Source organism: Martes martes (genome assembly GCF_963455335.1).
Source record: "Martes martes genome assembly, chromosome: 7".
NCBI lineage: Eukaryota > Metazoa > Chordata > Mammalia > Carnivora > Mustelidae > Martes > Martes martes.
In genome coordinates, this window is record NC_137894.1 from 72,949,576 (window position 1) to 72,966,052 (window position 16,477).

Genomic DNA, 16,477 nt, shown 5'->3' on the forward strand with positions numbered 1-16,477 from the left:
CTCTAATCATCCCGTACCAGGCGTTTGCCCCAGTTTTCTTTTAAAATGTTTCTTCTTTCCCTCCTATCTTTTCTTCTAATTTTTTGTTTGTTTTCAACTTTTACACACAAGTCACATTCCCTGAAAGCACAGAGTGAAAAAGCTTCTTTCCACCTACACATGCTGCTAAGAAAATAATTTTATACACAGTTTCAATGGGAAAAGAAAAGGATAGGAAGGGAGGGACACAGGAGAGAGGCGGAGAGGTGGGAAGGGTGGCGGCAAGAACGAGAGCGTGGTGGGGCCTGCATTTGTAACTGATGTCACTGGAAGGACTCTTTGTACCCTACCCCGGTTTGCTAGAGTTGGAGCTCTTAACTTTAGAAATGCATTGGGAAGTGAGGTTCACAGAACATGTGGACACTAGGGACTCGGCTGATTTTCCCTCCCCCTTTCTCCCATCTTTTCGGCACATAAGCCTCTGCTTCGGTGTATAACATGTTCACAGGGTGGAGCGACAGGACAGGAAGTTGAAATCCCAGGGCTGACTGAACTGTGTGCACACATATTAAATGGATGAGGGTAGTGGAAGAAGCCCGAAGGGAGAAAGTTTGCAGTACCTTGAGAGGGGAGGTCTCCTGGGCAAGGGTGGTAGCAGAAACTGTCTGGAGGACTGGGACCTTTTGCAGGCTTTTCTTTGCCAAAATAAAACACCTGCTTTTCGACCTTGTGCCACTGTAGCTGGGCTTTGGGATCACCAGTTCCCATCTGATGCTGGCAGAAACAATGTTAGAGGTGGGGAACCCTCTTCTAGCCCATTCCTTTTTCATTGGTTTCCCTTGGTGATAGCATTCTGTCAGATCTGCCTTGTGCTTTGGTCATTGCCTAGCCCACCCACCCCCTGAGCTGTCCTCAACTCCAGAGCCCCGTGGGCCTCCTAGGACAGCCTCTGACTGGGTGGTGCCCCCAGCAGCTATTGCTTGCTGGTGGGAGTTAGGGCAAGGGCAGAGGAGGAAGGAAGAACATAGGTGGGGAATAAAGGTCCCCACAAAGGCAAGGATTTCAAGTGACCAGGAATGTGAAGGGGACACTGGACACAGAAACAGAAGTTGGGGTTTGTGAAAGAAGCGAATGAGAGGAAGCAATGGTTAGCTGTAGGAAAGGGAGGCATACCTGAGATTCAGAAACGTCCTGTCCACCCACCCCTTTCTTCCTGGGACTGCATTTGGCAACACTGACTTTTCTAACTAGTGACTGGGAATAAAGAGGTGTTAGCAGTCCTGATATTCAGTTCAGAGGGCAAAGGTGGGTCTCTCCCAGTCTCCGGGCTCTTCTCCCCATGGCCAGCCCTGGCCTCAGAAGCTGGTCTGGCTAGGGCCAGGCTGCACAGCTTTCTGTCCCAAGGATCACCGTACCAATGCAAGGACTTAAAAGCCATTTGCTCTTCCCAAGACTAGTCATTTAAAGAAACCCTTAACATGGGGGAAAACAGACACAAACAGGGTGGGGGGAAAAAAAAAAACCACTTGTTTGATGGGAGAGTTTGCAGTTTTTTTTCTGTATTTTCCAAGTTTATGTTTTACTTTAGTTCATTCCTCTGTCTCCATCTCTCTCCCGTGCACATATGCACGCGTGCTCTCTCTCTTGCTCTTTTTTTTTTTTTTTTTTTTGGTTGTGTGTGTGTTTCAGTTTTTTTAAAAGAACTTTGGATTTGCCGTTGGTGGGCAGCGCCGGTCCTGGAGGCTGGACCCCCCACATGGCAGGGCTGGGACAAGGGGCAGGCCCACGGCTGCTGAGAGGATCTCTGTGTTTAAAGCCTTTGAGAATAAGTTACTGCAGTTCCCAGGGTGCAGGGTGGGGTTTGGCAGAGGGGTTCCTGGCGGCGGCTTCCCCTAGAGTCCAGGCCGCAGGGGCTCCTGTCAGGCGAGGAGAGGGTCAGGAAGGAGGAGTGTGGGGAGAGTGAGCTGTGAGCACTTCTCCCCCCTGCCAACCTCCAGTTTGGTTAGAGTTTTGTGGGCTCCCTGCCCATCCCAGGCTCCAACCTTGGGAGCCAACTGGGTATTTGGAAAGTTTGTGAGCTGTGTGGCGCTCTAGACAAGGGGTAGGGAGAGAGAAGGGGGAGTAGCAAAGTTTGTTTTCCTTCCCCTTTCTGTCTTGGGTTTTCTTTTTCCTTTCTTCTTTTTTTTTTTTTTTTTTTTTTGGTGTTTTCTCAGTCAGTGGAACAACAGCATGGGCTGACATACATGTGTGTATTTGCAGGGGTTGACTGTTTGGGCGGGGGTGAACCCAGTGGGGATAAGGTTGTAGGAAGATGGATTCTAGGATAGATCTCGTGTGTGGTGGGTAGGGCAGAGATGAGCAGACCATCAGGATGACAAATGGGCATGTGTCTGTGAAGACTTGGGGCAAGGAGCCGCAGAGGATCAGTGTGTGTCTGGGGGCTTGGGCAGGGGGAGGAGGCAGGACTCTGCTGGAGGTGGGGTGTGTGAAGCCCACTGAGGGTGGGAATTGAAAGATTCCCAGGAGGTGGGCGGAGCCAAGGGTTGGGGGTGGGGGATTTGAGCTCCCGCCAAACACCCCTTGGGGCAAGGGAGGGGGCCCTGAGGCCTACCCCTCTCCCCCCATCTTGGTTTATCTGTTTATAAAGCTAGAAGTGTAGAGGTAGTAGTAGTTTTTGGGTTGGAGTCCGTGTGAGGTAATCTTGCTTCCTCTTTGGCAAAAGCCACAGCAGCCGTGGCAGCAGTGGCGGCGTTGGTGATGGTGATGGCTGGGCCCCCTGGGGGCGGGGCCGCCTTGCGCCTATGGGCCGAGGAGCGCAGGTGGGAGGCCAGGGCTTCGTGCCCACTCAGCAGCACCTCACATGCCAGGCAGTGGTAGGTGCAGATGGGCACCCGCAGTGGGGGGGGCACAGAACCCCCAGAGCCCCGCCCAAAGAAGCAGAAGGATCTCTGGTGAGCAGTGGCTGGGGCCTCCCCATCGAATGCCATCTTGCACTGGCGGCACAGATAACGGTGGGTCACATCCACGGTGGAGATGCCGGTACTGGCCGACAGCAGCTCCTCGGCCTCCCCGGCCTCCCCCTCCCCTGCAGCAGCCAGTTCAGGAGGCTTTGCAGGTGCTGTAGCTGTGGGCTCGGGGGGCTGGGGTGGTGGCTGGAGGAGGGCATTGGGGAGCAGTCCGATGAGGGTCTGAGGTATCACGGGGTTCATGGGAAATAGCCCCTTCTTCATGCCATAGAGCTGTTGGAAGTAGGCCCCCTGCAACTGGGGGCCAAAGACAGCTGGTGGTGTCGCCCCCCCAGCAGGGGGCAATGGGAAGGGCAGGAATTGGCCCCCCAAGAGGGCTGGGACAGTAGCCTTCAGTGCTTTGAGGTTCTTGAGGGCGTCAGTGGAGGAGTTGGTGGGGGCTGCCACTGGCTTTCGCTCACCAGAGACTCTGTCCCCAGAGGGCTCAGTAGGGGGGCCTGGGGCAGGGTCAGTGGTGCCTGCTGTGGAGGTGTTAGTTTGCTCGGGCACAGGTCTCTGAGGTAAGGGGCAGCCTGGGCCAGCAGTCTGGACCACTGTGGTGGCAGGCAGGACTGAAGTGGCGAGGCCGAGGAGGCCAGAGGAGGCTGCAGGGCCTAGGAAGATGAAAGGAGTGATGAAGGATTAGCCACCTCCTGGCCCGTCATCCTTCCTGCTGTAGGAGACCTCCAGCCACACCCTTGCCCACTCCCGCCACCTAGCTGCCATGCGCCCTTCCCTCCCTTCTCTCCCCGAAGAGCCTGAAACTAAGGAAGGCCACAGGTGGCTGGAAGTGGGAAGAGTCAAGGAGGAAAAAAAGGAGACCTTCACTAGAGAGAGATGCTCTCTGTAGTCCAACCCCTCCCAACTGCCCACTCACCTGAACTGAAAGGAGCTAAGCTGCCCAGCGGAGGCTGGGCCAGAGCTGGGCCAGACAAGAGGACCGGGGCCAGGCGAGGCAGGGCTGGGGCAGCCCCAAGGGGCAGAGAGGCAGATGTGGTGGCAGGTGTGGCCTTGGGAGCCGGGGGTGCCTCAGGTGCCGGGGCCAAGTCGTAGCACTTGCTTTCACTCTTCAGCTGGGCTCGGACGGCCTCTTTGAGTTTGGCGAGGTGCTGGCGTGAGAAGAGATGGCCTCGGCAGGAGACATAGAAATCATACTTGACGTCACAGTAGGGACAGTCGGTGCGCTGGGCTCCCAAGGGGCCCTCACTGCTGCCCCCAGCCCCGCCAGCTGCTGCCCCCTGCAGTTTGGCCTTCTTTTCCTTGGCACGAGCATTCTGGAACCAGACCTGGATGACTCTCTTGGGCAGCCCAATCTCCTCCCCCAGCACCTCACACTCCTGCATGGTCGGGGTACGGTAGGCCTCGTAGCAGGCTTTCATGATCTTCAACTGCAGGCTGCTCATCTGGGTCCTGTAGCGCCGCTGCCCCATTCCGTCTGGAACCCCAGCCCCCCCTCCTGCTCCTCCACTACTTCCTCCAGCCCCAGGGGACTCGGGTTCGGCCAGACTGGAAGCAGACGAATCGCTGAGATCACCTGCAGATGGACTGCAAGCCTCGCTTTCTGGAGAAGCTTTAGCGGGTTCATCAGCACCCTCTTCCTCACTGGGTGGAGGGGGAGGTGGGAGGGGGAGCGGTGGCTCTGGTGTTGGGGTGGTGGCCTCTTTCCCCGGTGGCAGAAAAGGCAGGGGCCCGGCGGCAGGGGTAACTGGGGGGTAGGGGAAAGCAGGTGCTTCCCGCTTTGAGGTCTCCCTCCCAGTCCCGTCGTCTACCTTGCCCAACAAGAGGTTGAACTTCGGGAATGCTGCGGGGGCAGACGTGACGGGCTTGACTGCTGGGTTGGGCACCGCCCCAGGGGTGCTTCGAAACTGGCCTTTCCTCTCCCGGGCCCTGGTGTTCTGGAACCAGACCTGCACCACTCGCTTTTTGAGCCCCACCTCCTCGGAGATGCAGTCGAGCATCTTGCGAGTTGGGTTGGAGTCTTGCATGTACCAGCGGTACAGGATCTCCAGCTGCTCCGGCAGGATGGTGGTGCGCAGGCGCTTGTCCCTGGGGGGATCGCTCTCCCCTCCCCCGCCCACCTCACTACCTGTCGGGGACAGGCTGCCCTCCTCGTGCTTCCGTTTGAGCGGGGGCCCTGGCGTGGGCGGAGTGCCTGCCACCAGGGGGCTCCGCTCCCCAAACACCAGCAAGGGCAGATCTAGGAGGTTTGGGGCTGTGCTGGGCTGCACAGATGGCAAGAAGTGCAGCCGCCGGTGACTGGCAAGGAGGTCTTGGCTGGGGAAGGACATGGTGCACTGGTCACAAGTGTGGGCCGGGGAAGGTGAGGGAGGGGCCTTCCCTTCAGGTTCTTTGCCTCCTGGCTTTGTTGCCTCTGCTTGACTCAGCTCTTCCCGGTCCAGGGGCTCTGGTGAGGGACCCTCAGGCCCTGTGGGGGGTTCCAGGTTCTGTTCCTCCTCCGCTTCCTCTTCCTCTACCTCTTCCTCCTCTTCCCCTCGCTCTGCCTCTTCCTCCTCCTCTTCAGGGGGCTGGTCATCATAGCATTTCTTGAGGTGCCGCACCAGCTCAAAAACGCATGAGAAGGTGGCATGGCAGCGCCTGCAGCCAGAGGTTCCCCCGTTGCCACCTCCAGTTGGCACAGGCCCACCCTCGATGGCATTTTTGCGTGCTTTCTGGCGGGCATTCTGGAACCACACTACCACCACACGGCTAGCCAGGCCCAGGAGACTTGCAAGCCGCTCCACCTCTCCGTCCTTGGGGTAGGCACTGGTCTCAAAGAAAGACTGCAGAGCCTGGGTCTGGAACTCTGTGAACTTGGTTCTGGAAAACCTACGGCCTGCAGGCACTAGGGGAGGCAGATTCCCTCTGGAGCTCTCTTCCTCCTCTGGGGGCCAACGTCCTGCCCGGCTCCGCTCCCCAGAGGGACGGGTTCCCCCAGCCTCAGGCTCCGGGACCAGGAAGGGAGGGCCCAGTGGGGGAGCTGGTGAATCCAGGGACCCATCAGGAGGTTTGGGGGGCTCTGCAGGGGGTGGATACAGGCTGTCATAGCTCTTTCGAAACTGAGCAGCGTAACGGCTCAGGGCCTCAAAGGGCAGGAATTGGCGGTGGACGTGCTCCTCGTGTGTCTTGAGGATGAGCATATTGGAGAAGAGTTTCCCACAGGCCCCACAGGCCAGCTTGTCCCCACCCCCCAGGGCCTCTGGCGGGGGTGGGGTTGGAGGAGGGGGCACAGCCTGCTTGCCTTCGTTGTACTGGATCACCAGCTCAAAGCCGAAGTTTTCTAGAAGGGCTTTGGCTGCAGTGCGGGCTGCTTCGCTGGGCGTGGAGTTGGGAGGTGAGGTGGGCCTTGCCTCACTCCCCTCTTCTGCCACAGAGGGCCGCTCCCACTCCCGTTCAGCCAGCTCAGCCTTGGGGGGTGGGGGAGGGGGAGGAGGAGTGGCAGCTGGCAGGGACAGCAGGGGTGCAGGCCCCGCCAGTGCCAGCTTGGGCCCCACCTTGAGGTCATGGAGGTAGAAGGGCAGGAGCAGCTGTTGCTGCTGAAGCTTCAGCAGTGATTCGGGCACCAGAGGGAAGGGGGGCAAGACTGGCGGAGTGAAGAGTGGGGCTGGGAATCGGTGCAGGTCCAAGGGGGGTGGGGGAGGCGACAGGAAGGGCAACCCAGATATGAAGCCACCAGGGTCAGGGCCCTTCTTTTCAGTGCCCACATCCCCCTCGGTCTCGCCCTCTTTGGGTTCTTCCTGACCTCGCTCTGGCCCCTCCACCTTGGCATCAGTCTTGGTCCCCCGAGAGCGAGTCTGGTGTAGAACGGAGCGCATGTGGATCTCCAGGGTGGAGCTCTGGTTGTAGGAGACCCGGCAGACCGTGCACTTGAAGGGCTTGTCTGTGGCAGCAGCAGTGGGAGGCGCGGCACCCGCCTCTCCTCGGGCAGGGCCGGATGGGTCAATGGCAGCCTTCTTCATCTTGTGCAGGTGGGAGACAGAGTTGTAATGGACCAGGAGGATATTCTTCTGTGTGAAGGACTCCTTACACACAGTGCACTTATAGGGCCGGGCAGGGTCAAGAAACTTGTCCAGGGCAAAGTTGGTGGTCTTCCGATAGGTCAGAGGGTGGCGAGAATCAGCTGGAGGGGGCTCTGTGGGGCGTGGCTCCCCGACACTCCCCTCTTCCTCCTCAGCCATGGTGGGTGGAGGGGCCATTTCTTCCACCGGGGCCTCCGGCCGAGGGGCTGGAGATGGGGCTGGAGAAGGGGATTGATCAGGGCTTCCCAGGGGTTTGTCTGGGCCCTCGGCTGAGGGTGGGGGAGGCTCAGGAAGAAGATCAGGACTGGCTTCAGGGGTCAGGTGAGGGCCTTCTGAGGGAGAGAGAAGGGGGCCATAAGCAGGGAACTTGGTCTAAGGTCAGACCCCACCTACTCAATGTCTAGGGCAACCGATCCTTGCCTCGGTTGACTTCAGACCCTCCTGGTCTGTGGAGCCCAGGTCCCCTTTCCCTGCCACCTTGACAGGTTTGCCGTCCCCATTCTTACCTGCTCCCTGTTCTCTGCTGGGTGCAGCCTCTGGCCCAAGAGCATGGGGCTCTGGGACATCCCCCAGCGGGCAGAGAGCAGGCCCAGGCAGCACTTTGGTCATAAAGGTCATCTCTACAGTTGTGGCCTGTAACGGAAGAAAGCCCAGTGACTGACCCTCGCCTCCCCCACCCAGCTACTCCTGCTGCCCTGCTCTGCACCTGCGCCCACACCTGTGCCCAGCCCCAGCCCAGGGCTCCTCCTGGACTCGCTCCCCCTACCTTCTGCCCTTCCCCAGAGGAGAGGGCCTAGGCTGCTGCCTCTCCCATGCTGCAGTGAGGGCGTGCTGTTGAACAGCTCTTGTCAGGACCTCATGGAAATGAAGGAAACACTGAGCTCCCTCACCAGCGAGCAGAGACAGCCAGACAAACTCTGCTAAGTGTTCCCCAACTGTAAAACCACCCCAAATCTGTGAAATGCTGCTTCCTCACCACTACCCTCCCCACCACACACACACACACACACTTGCCTGGACACCCCTGCCTTTTCTTCCCCTAGGGTCGGGTCCTCGCCCAGCCAGTACTCACCACAAGCAGCAGCTTCTCCACGCACTCAGGCACCACATTGTGAAGGTGGCTAAGGTGGAAGTGCAGGGCAGGCCGGCCCACCAGCTGCTCCTGGCACAGCGGGCACCTGTACTTGGGCTGCACTGCATGCTGGGAGAGTGCGTGAGCCCTCACCTGGTCGGGCTCTGGGCTCAGGAAGCTGCAGTACGGACAGCAGAACACCTGGGGACACACGGCAGGGGGAGGGGGTGCCAAGGGAGGAGGCGTCAGGGAATTAGGGGGCCACTATCACCCTGCCCCGTGTGCCTGAACACAGCAAGATCCCTCACGCCCAATTTAGGAGAAGCGAGCCCCAAACGAAGGCTTCAAGGCACCACGGGGATCCAGCCAGAGGCAAGAAGCTGGCTCCTCCCTCATTTCCCTTAGATTGGGACAAAGGCCTGGGCTAGTCTTGCCCTTGCCTTCCTTCTTTGTCCGGGCCTCTCCCTCCATTCTGGCCTCTGTCTTTCCCAACTCTTCTGCCTTGCTCACTTCTCCAGCTAACAGTATGGCCCTGTACCTGCTCCCCAGAATTGAGTTTTCTTACCCACCCCACCCTGCCAGCGTCTTCTCTGGGAAATGGCTCCCCGGCCCTCTGCACATCTGGAAACAGAGGCTCCTTCATCCCCGCCCACTCTGTGCCTCCAAGGTCCCCAACCTGAGTGTCTCCTGAAGAGGGGTCCTCCCTACCTGTCTGCTCAGAGGCTGGCTCATTCTCCCAGCGGCTTAGCGGCTCCCACTTTCTTTTCCTTTTTCCCTTCTTAATGTAAACAAACACCACAGCTCCCCCAGCGGCCCAGGAAAATTCTGGCCTGGCTCTGCTGGTGCATTCCCGCCCACACCTCCTGAGGGGCGGGGCCAAGGGAAGGCCCTGCCCCATCTTAGTCACCTGACTGCCTGACCTCCAGCCTGCAGCCGGTCTGCCCCCCAGCTCGGCTCACATCCTCTCCTGCTGGATGGTGCCACTGGTCCAAGCCCACATACTGGGGGAAGGAATGGCCAGAAAGGAAGGGCATCCAGATGCTCATGTTAATGCCCTCGGCCCTAGGAGCAGACATCTGCAGTGGGTCTGCAGGAGGGAACAGGAGCAAGGAGGCAGGCCCAGCCAGCATTGTCGTCTGTGAGAATGCAGTAATGGTGCGCACTGAGGTCCCACTGGAGAGATGAGGGGCAGCGTGGCGCCTTGGGACCCAGGCTGGGAGTCCCCTCACAATACCACTTCGCAGCCACAGAGCTAAACCACCCAGGTCCTGCCTACCCCAGGCCGAGCCCTTAGGCCAGACTTAGCTGCAGAGTTTGCTATCTGGGTCAGTCATCTGGGCTGGGGCCTCAACCCTCACGAAGGGGGTGCCCAGATGCTTCCCTGCAGGCTCAGGGCCTTCTGCAGGAGATGACCATTGTATCTTTCTGGTCATGACAGGAAGAGAGAGCTGGGCAGCAGCTAGTCTTGTGGTTTGGGCTTTCTCTTTTCATTTCTTCACTTGTGTCTTGCCCCCTCTGTCCCCCTGCTTTCAGCCTTTCCTACCTCCATACAGCTTCTGTCTCCCCATCTCTCTCAAGTCCTGCCCGCCCTTGTCTTCTCCCTCTGTCCTCCAGCCCCTCTGTGGTGCTGAACACCTGACTGGCCCTAGGTGGCGTTTCTCAGTGTGGCGTGCTGAGATAAGTCACAAGCCTGACAAAATTCCATCTACCTTTAAGTCTGAAATCTGTGTGTAAAGCTCTACCAAGGAGAATTTTAGGCTTTAGAATATGAACAGATTGCAGTAACACCAGCCCCTGACCCCAGCTTTTCCCAGTTACCCCAGTTCTGACCGTGGTCTGGTTGGCATTGTCTCCTGGAGGGCCAGTCTTGCTCTCTGCCTCTTCAGAAGCTTTGAAAAAGAGAGGAAATTAAAGAGACTCTGACAGCCCTCCCTCTTCCTTTCCAGATGCCCATCCCCACCCCCACCCTGCCGACCCCCGGCCCTTAATATGACCTGATTTGTAGCAGAGAGCTTCCAGAGTAGGCGGTAGGCTCTGGGGAAAGGGGAAAAGGCAGGAAAGTACAAAGCTGTACTCAATACAGGGAGAGAAGGCCCAGCAGGGCTGACCCCAGATTAGCGGGATGGCCAGGTTTGAGCCTTTTGGGGCTCCCCCTCTTCGTTTCCCTCTGGTGAGTCCTTTCTTGCATCAGTTTGGCTCCCTGTGCCCAGGAGGCCTTGCTTGGTGTCTGGATTACTGCCATATCCCCTGTGCATCTCAGAATGTATGAGGAACGGGGCAGGGATGGAGGGAAAAGGGACCAGTCGAGCAACTCACCCAATTGTTCTGTTTTGTTCTGAGCATCTTTTTCAGGGGTGGGCGGCTCGGCTAAGGGGGTGACAGGAGGCTTCCCTGTGTAGGAGGAGGGGAGAGTCGGCTTAATAAGAGAGTGAAGCATCAGGAAAGGGAAGACACAGGGCAGAGGAAGCAGGACAAGCAGCCAGGAGGAGAAGATGGATGGATGAGCCACCAGGCCGGAGAGGACAAAAGGCTGCCAAAAAGAAATACAGGATGAAGGAGAAATGACTGGGTTAGAACTAGGAGGGCGTAAGAGATCCTCTCTGTGAGCCCAGTCATTTCAGGATGAGGAAGCAAGTCTGGCCATAGGCAGCAGAGACGGGGCCCAACTTGGCTCCTCATCTTGACTGGTCCTGGAAGCAGGGAGCCCAGAACCATGAAGGGAGGGGCACCAAAGAAGGAAGGTGAGGCCGAAAATGAGGAAGCAGGCTCCCTGCTGAGCAGAGAGCCCGATGCGGGGTCCTGGGATCATGACCTGAGCTGAAGGCAGAGGCTTTAACCCACTGAGCCACCCAGGCGCCCCATGAGGCCGAAAATGGAAGCAGGTGCGGTGAGCAGGAGGCAGCAGGTCTAGCTGGGAGAGGAGATTACCACTCAAGTAAGAATTGACAGATGTGTAGGAATTTATTTTCGGTGGCAGCCTAATTAAAGTGTTAAAGTTCCTTAACTCCGTTCAGCCCTGCGCCAGGATCATTAGCTATTGATCTGGGCCCCTCCGGCACTTAACTCCAGCCAGCATATTGGCAATTCAATTAGCACCAGTCAATGCGGCCTGTTCCTGGTTCCTGCTGCCCGCACCCTCACCCTCGCCAACCGCTGGCCCCTGCAAGCCCGGATGCCCGTGCCCACCTCTGACAGCCCCTTCCAGGCTCTTCTCCTGCACCCTCTGGATCAATGGCGCCTGGCTGGCTGTTCCTGGTCTCTGTTGGTACAACCTCAGCTGCCTAAGGGGGAACCTAAGCCCAGCCTTCAGGCTGAAGACCTCCTAGGAGACAGGAAGAGGCTGGGGAGCCCGACAAGGGCTTCTGCTCCCTGCTGCCTTAGGGCCAGGCCCACAGCTCCCATCTCCTGCCCAGCACGAAGCAGATTCCATTCTTCTGTTCTTCTACCTCCCCTCTCCTTCCTGACCAGCTCTTGCCACCCCTGACACCTAGCTAGTGTTGCTGGAACCCTGCTTACCATTCACAAATGCCAGGTGACTCCTCCTCTCCTCCCTTCCCCTCCCGTCCCGTTCTCTGCTTTCCACCCAGCAAAGCCACTGCCTTCCTCTGCCTCCTCCCTCCCAAGAGCCTCCCCTGGGCCGCCCCACTGTTCCCCACACCCGGTTTCATCACACCTTCACGGGGGCTCCTTTCTACGTGCTCTCGACTGTCCACAGACCCATTTCTCCTCACGGGTGTTGCCTTCTCCCAAGCCCCAGCACCCACTTCCTCACCGGGAGTCCGCAGCTGCCCGTGGCTGAAGCTCAGGATGCTCTGCAGCGCTGAGAGCCCATCCTCAGCCGTGGGGCCACCCTGCAGCAGCTGCAGGCGCCGCTGGGCCTGGGCGTCGCGGTGGGCCGGTGCACGCAGGTGCTGCAGCACAGCCAGGCGGGATGGCGTCTCCCATGCGCACAGCAGGCAGCGGAAAAGCCCCAGCTCGGGCCCGGCTGCCGCCCCTTCCATCTCCAGCAGAAACTGGAAGCATGGAAAGAGGCTGCTCAGGCCCCGAGGGACAGGCCCCTCTCGATCTCAGGGGTCCCTCTGCCTCCCTCAAGGGAGCCTGAGCAGCAGCACCCCCACCCTGCCCACTCCCTCTGCCCTCCTCTGGCCACCTGGACTGGATTGCTCTTCCTCCCCCATCTCCTCCTCTTCCTATCAATCCTGGACTCCCTCCTGGTAGGTGGATGGAGTCTGCTTCCATCCCCTTGAACTGCTGACAAGGTGGCCTAAGCAGAAAGAGACCCCACCTCTCTAGTCCCAAACACCAGAAAAGTTGAATAAAGTACTGGGTTCACTGTGTCTGTGTCCATCATCCTTCGGTCTCCTCTCCATGACCATCTCCAAAAAGTCGATGAGCCTGGTACATACTTGCCATTTTATCCAATCTTGCCCGCCCCAGGTTTTCCCCTCACTCTCCCACTCGTGGGTGTCTCCCTGGTCCATCCCCGTGCCCCTCTTCTCTCCTCTGTCCCCAGGAGCTCTGTGCCAGGCCCCTCCAGGGCCAGACCCTCCCTGCCTCCCTCACCTTATAGATCTGGCTGTTTTCCTCATGGGCCGCAGCCCGGGCATGCAGCTGCATCTTCTCCTTGCTGTTGGACTCGAAGTCACAGATGTTGCAGCGCAGGTGCAGTGGGGGCACGGAGCCGTAGGGAGCCCCATCTCCCAGGGACACTGGGGTGGGGGAGCCCATGGCCCCACCACCCTCCCTCAGGTGGGCGGCCAGCTGGTACTTCTGCGCGTGTTTGTCAGTCTTGAGGTGGAGTTGAAAGTTGGCCTTCAGCTGGGTGCCGTAGCAGCAGAGTTTGCACCGGTGGGTGTCCCCGGCCACCTCCTTCCACTCGGCCTCTGGGAGGCTCCGGCCCACGCTGCAGTGGTAGAGCAGCAGCTCCAGGCTGTCCGTGCTGAAGGCCTGGCACACCAGGCAGCGGAACACCTTCAGGGCCGGGCTGTCGTCTGGAGGCGGTGAGGTGGGCAGGCCATCGGACAAGGGGCCCAGGAGCTGACTTGGAGGCAGGGGGGTATCCGGGGAGAGGCTGCCAGGGGCTGGGGGACAGAGACAGATGAGTGGCCCAAGGAAGGAAATGGGCGGGTGGGCAAATGAGGACAGTGCAGAGGGAGCTGGGGTTACCAGGGGTGGGGGGTTGGGGGGGGTGCCAGCCCTCGGGAGCACATAGGGACTGGAGTTTGGGCCCGGGGAAGGGAGGAGGGGAACTGGGTGCAGAGCCTAGGCTGCTTACCAGGTGTGGGGAACTTGCGAGCAGGCGCTCCAAGATGGTGGAAGCCGTTGAGAAGCAGCTGGGCTTCCAGGGGCTTGTCTGGCCTCAGCCCAGAGCCGGGCAAGGGAGCCTGAGACTGCCCCAGGGCCTGTGGCCCAAAGTACTGGAAAAGTTCAGGGGTGGGGGTGGGGGCGGCTCCTGGCGGCGGTGGGGGGCCTGGCCCCACCAGCCCAGGCGGCAGGCCCAGTGGCATCCCCTGGTGCAGCAGCAGCACATTCTGCATGTGTTTCTCAGAGGTCATGTGGATGCGCAGGTTGCGGGAGATGTTGGTCTCATAGCTACACACCTTGCACTGCCAGGACGATTTGGTCTTGGGCTCCTTGTCCCCAGCAACGGTGGGGAGCACCGCCTCTGGGGGGCTGCCCTGGCCCCCAGGGCCCGCCTGGAAGCCCTGCAGGTTGGCCAGGTGCTTATCCGACTGCATGTGGATGCTGAGGTTGCCCTTGGTGGTGGTGGAGTAGTTGCACACGTCACAGCGGTAGGGCTTGTAGCCGCAGTTGTAGCTCTCGCCTCGGGCCAGGCGGGGGTGTGCGCCGCCTGCACTGCAGTAGCTGCAGTGGCTGTTGCTCTCGGGGTGCTTTTCCCGCATGTGCACGTCCAGGGTCTGCTGGTACTTGTAGTGCCAGTTGCACTTGGGACACTTGAGCGTCTTGCAGGAGTTGCGGGAGTGTAACAGAGACATGTGGCTGGACAGGCTGAGGCCCTGGAAGGCCGAGGGGGCCGGGGTATAGTCGTCGGCGAGGCGGTAGGGCTGCGGTGGGTCGCTGGAGTCTTCAGGGGAGCCGACGAGGGCGGGGAGAGTGCCCCCCTCCTTGGAGGCAGGCGAGCTTTGGTTGAGTGGGGGGCAGAGCCCTCCGTCCTCTTCTTGCCCCTCGGAGAGCCAATCCGGCCCTGCCTCACCTGCTGCCATCGGCGATTCTTTGGCTTCGGCTGGGCTAGGGTCCCAGGTGGCGGGGGGTGCGGGTGGGGAGGGCGGGCTGAGGGCCATGACTTCCTCAGCAGGCAGGACAGGTGCCTGGGCTTCGGCCCCAGTGGGGCCGTCCTCGGGCAGGGCTCTGTTTGCCTCTGTGCTCGCTGTGCTGCTATTGTCGGGGGGGCCTTCTAGAGGGGGCTGAGTAGGTGGTTTTGGTTCCAGAAAGCTTAGGAGGGCCGTGCAGCCCTCCTCTCCCACCTGGAGCACAGCTGGGTTACTGGGCAGGCCCAGGTGTTGAGCAGGGGTGAGCTTCACCCCGTGAGACTGTGTGTGACCCACAAAAGCCTGGGGCCCACTGAAACCCAGGCGGCACAGGAGGCAGAGCCAGAAGAGTGCCCTGTGGTCTCCTCCCCTGCTCCCCATAGGGCCATCTTTGGGATCTCCGGGTGGGTTTGGAGCCAGCTGGTAGCTCCAGAAGGCTCCATCCCTTCCCTCACAGGTGGCCGGAGATGGCGCTGAGGTATCATGGGACAGAATTTGGTCAGAAGAGCTAAAGCCTTGGATTGGGTCAAAGCCATGTTGGATGTGAAGGGCAGTGAGGAGTACAGGGGGCGAGTGGGCAAGGAGGGGCAGGCTGGGCTCTTCTTTGATTCCCACCTCGTCCCAAGGGAAGCCCTTTGGTAACAGTTCACTGCCACCTGTCAGGGACAGCTTGGCTGCGAGGTAGGCCTCACCACCAGCTATGAAGAACAAATGGTTGCTTAGGTCCACGGGTGGGAGCCCACCTCCTTCCTCCTCCTGCTCCTTGTCTTCTCGAACTCCTAGGTCCTTTGGTGAAAAGCCACCACAGCCAGGCTCTTCTCGGGGCTCCCCAGTCTCCTTTGGTGGGACGAGGCCACAGCCCGGCTCCAGGGCCTGTCCCCCTGGCTCTGAGGGCCTCATGCTCTCAGAGCTGGAGGGGGCAGCAGGGGGATCTTTGGTGACAGGGTCAGCGGGGGTGCTGGGGAAGGAGGTGTCCAGCGGCGGGGACGGGGCATGGTGCCCAGGGGTGGGGGTGGCGACGGCGGTAGAGGGTGCGTTAAGGGTAGCCATTGCTGACGGACGGGTGCTGGGGGTTCATCTCAGCGTGACAGCCAGTACCCTGCAGGGGAAACGTGGAGAGAGAGCGGGGCCGTGAGGTGGCGAGAGACACTTGGCCAGGCAGTTGGCCCTCCAGATACTCCAGCCCCACTCGCTTCTTTCCTGAGCACCAGACTCAGGTACCTGTTTGCTAACGTGAAGCTTCGCCTTAGTACTAAGTCTTCAAACCTACCGTGTTCAAAATCAGAACTCTGTATTTCTCCCCTGAATTTGGTCCTCCCATCTTTCCTCTCTCAAAAATTGGTACCTCCATTGATCTGGCTGCTTAGGCAAAAAAGCTAAAAAGCGGACAGGCACCTGGGTGGCTTGGTCAGGTGAGCATCTACCTTCGGCTTGGGTCATGATCCCAGGGGAGTCCACTTCTTCCTCTGCCCTTCCTCCCACTCGTTCTCTCAATCTGTCTCTCCGTCTCTCTCAAATAAATAAAAAAATTTTTTTAAAGATTTTATTTATTTATTTGACAGAGAGAGAGGCAGAGAGCACAAGCAGGCAGAGAGGCAGGCAGAGGCAGAGAGAGAAGCAGGCTCCCCACTGAGCAAGGAGCCCGATGAGGGGCTCGATCCCAGGACCCTGAGATCATGACCCGAGCCGAAGGCAGCGGCTTAACCCACTGAGCCACCCAGGCGCCCCTAAATAAAATCTTTAAAAATCAATAAAAACCAAGGGCAACTGGGTGGCTCAGTGGGTTAAGCCTCTGCCTTCAGCTCAGGTCATGATCCCAGGGTTCTGGGATCGAGTCCCACATCGGGCTCCCTGCTCAGCAGGGAGCCTGCTTCTCCTTCTCTCTCTGCCTGCCTTCCCCCTATTTGTGCTATCTATCAAATAAATAAATTCTTTTAAAAAAATCAATAAAAGGGGTGCCTGGGTGGCTCAGTGGGGTAAAGCCTCTGCCTTGGCTCAGGTCATGATCCCAGGGTCCTGGGATCGAGCCCCGCATCGGGCTCTCTGCTCCATGGAAAGCCTGCTTTCTCCTCTCTCTCTGCCTGCCTCTCTGCCTACTGGTGATCTCTGTCTGTCAAATAAATAAATAAAATCTTT

General features: G+C 59.1%; 2 protein-coding genes across 2 annotated transcripts in view; both read right to left on the reverse strand.

The window, feature by feature from the left end:
* Positions 1 to 1,516: 1,516 nt before the first annotated feature.
* On the reverse strand, positions 1,517 to 15,391 carry ZFHX2 (zinc finger homeobox 2; the record flags this gene model as incomplete). The annotated part of the gene is made up of 9 exons (XM_080808064.1): positions 1,517 to 3,598; positions 3,862 to 7,332; positions 7,507 to 7,633; positions 8,073 to 8,273; positions 9,903 to 9,961; positions 10,389 to 10,463; positions 11,845 to 12,085; positions 12,636 to 13,153; positions 13,348 to 15,391. 9 exons carry the CDS (start codon positions 15,389 to 15,391, stop codon positions 2,619 to 2,621), a joined length of 7,716 nt encoding a protein of 2,571 aa, XP_080664190.1. The 3' UTR covers positions 1,517 to 2,618.
* Positions 15,392 to 15,672: 281 nt separating this feature from the next.
* JPH4 (junctophilin 4) overlaps positions 15,673 to 16,477 on the reverse strand; it is a gene marked incomplete at its 3' end in the record, with an annotated part of 8,191 nt that continues 7,386 nt past the window's right edge. The window contains exon 6 of the mRNA XM_080809733.1: positions 15,673 to 15,717. Within this exon, the coding sequence (XP_080665859.1) occupies positions 15,673 to 15,717 (45 nt within the window). The remainder of the gene's footprint in view (positions 15,718 to 16,477) is intronic.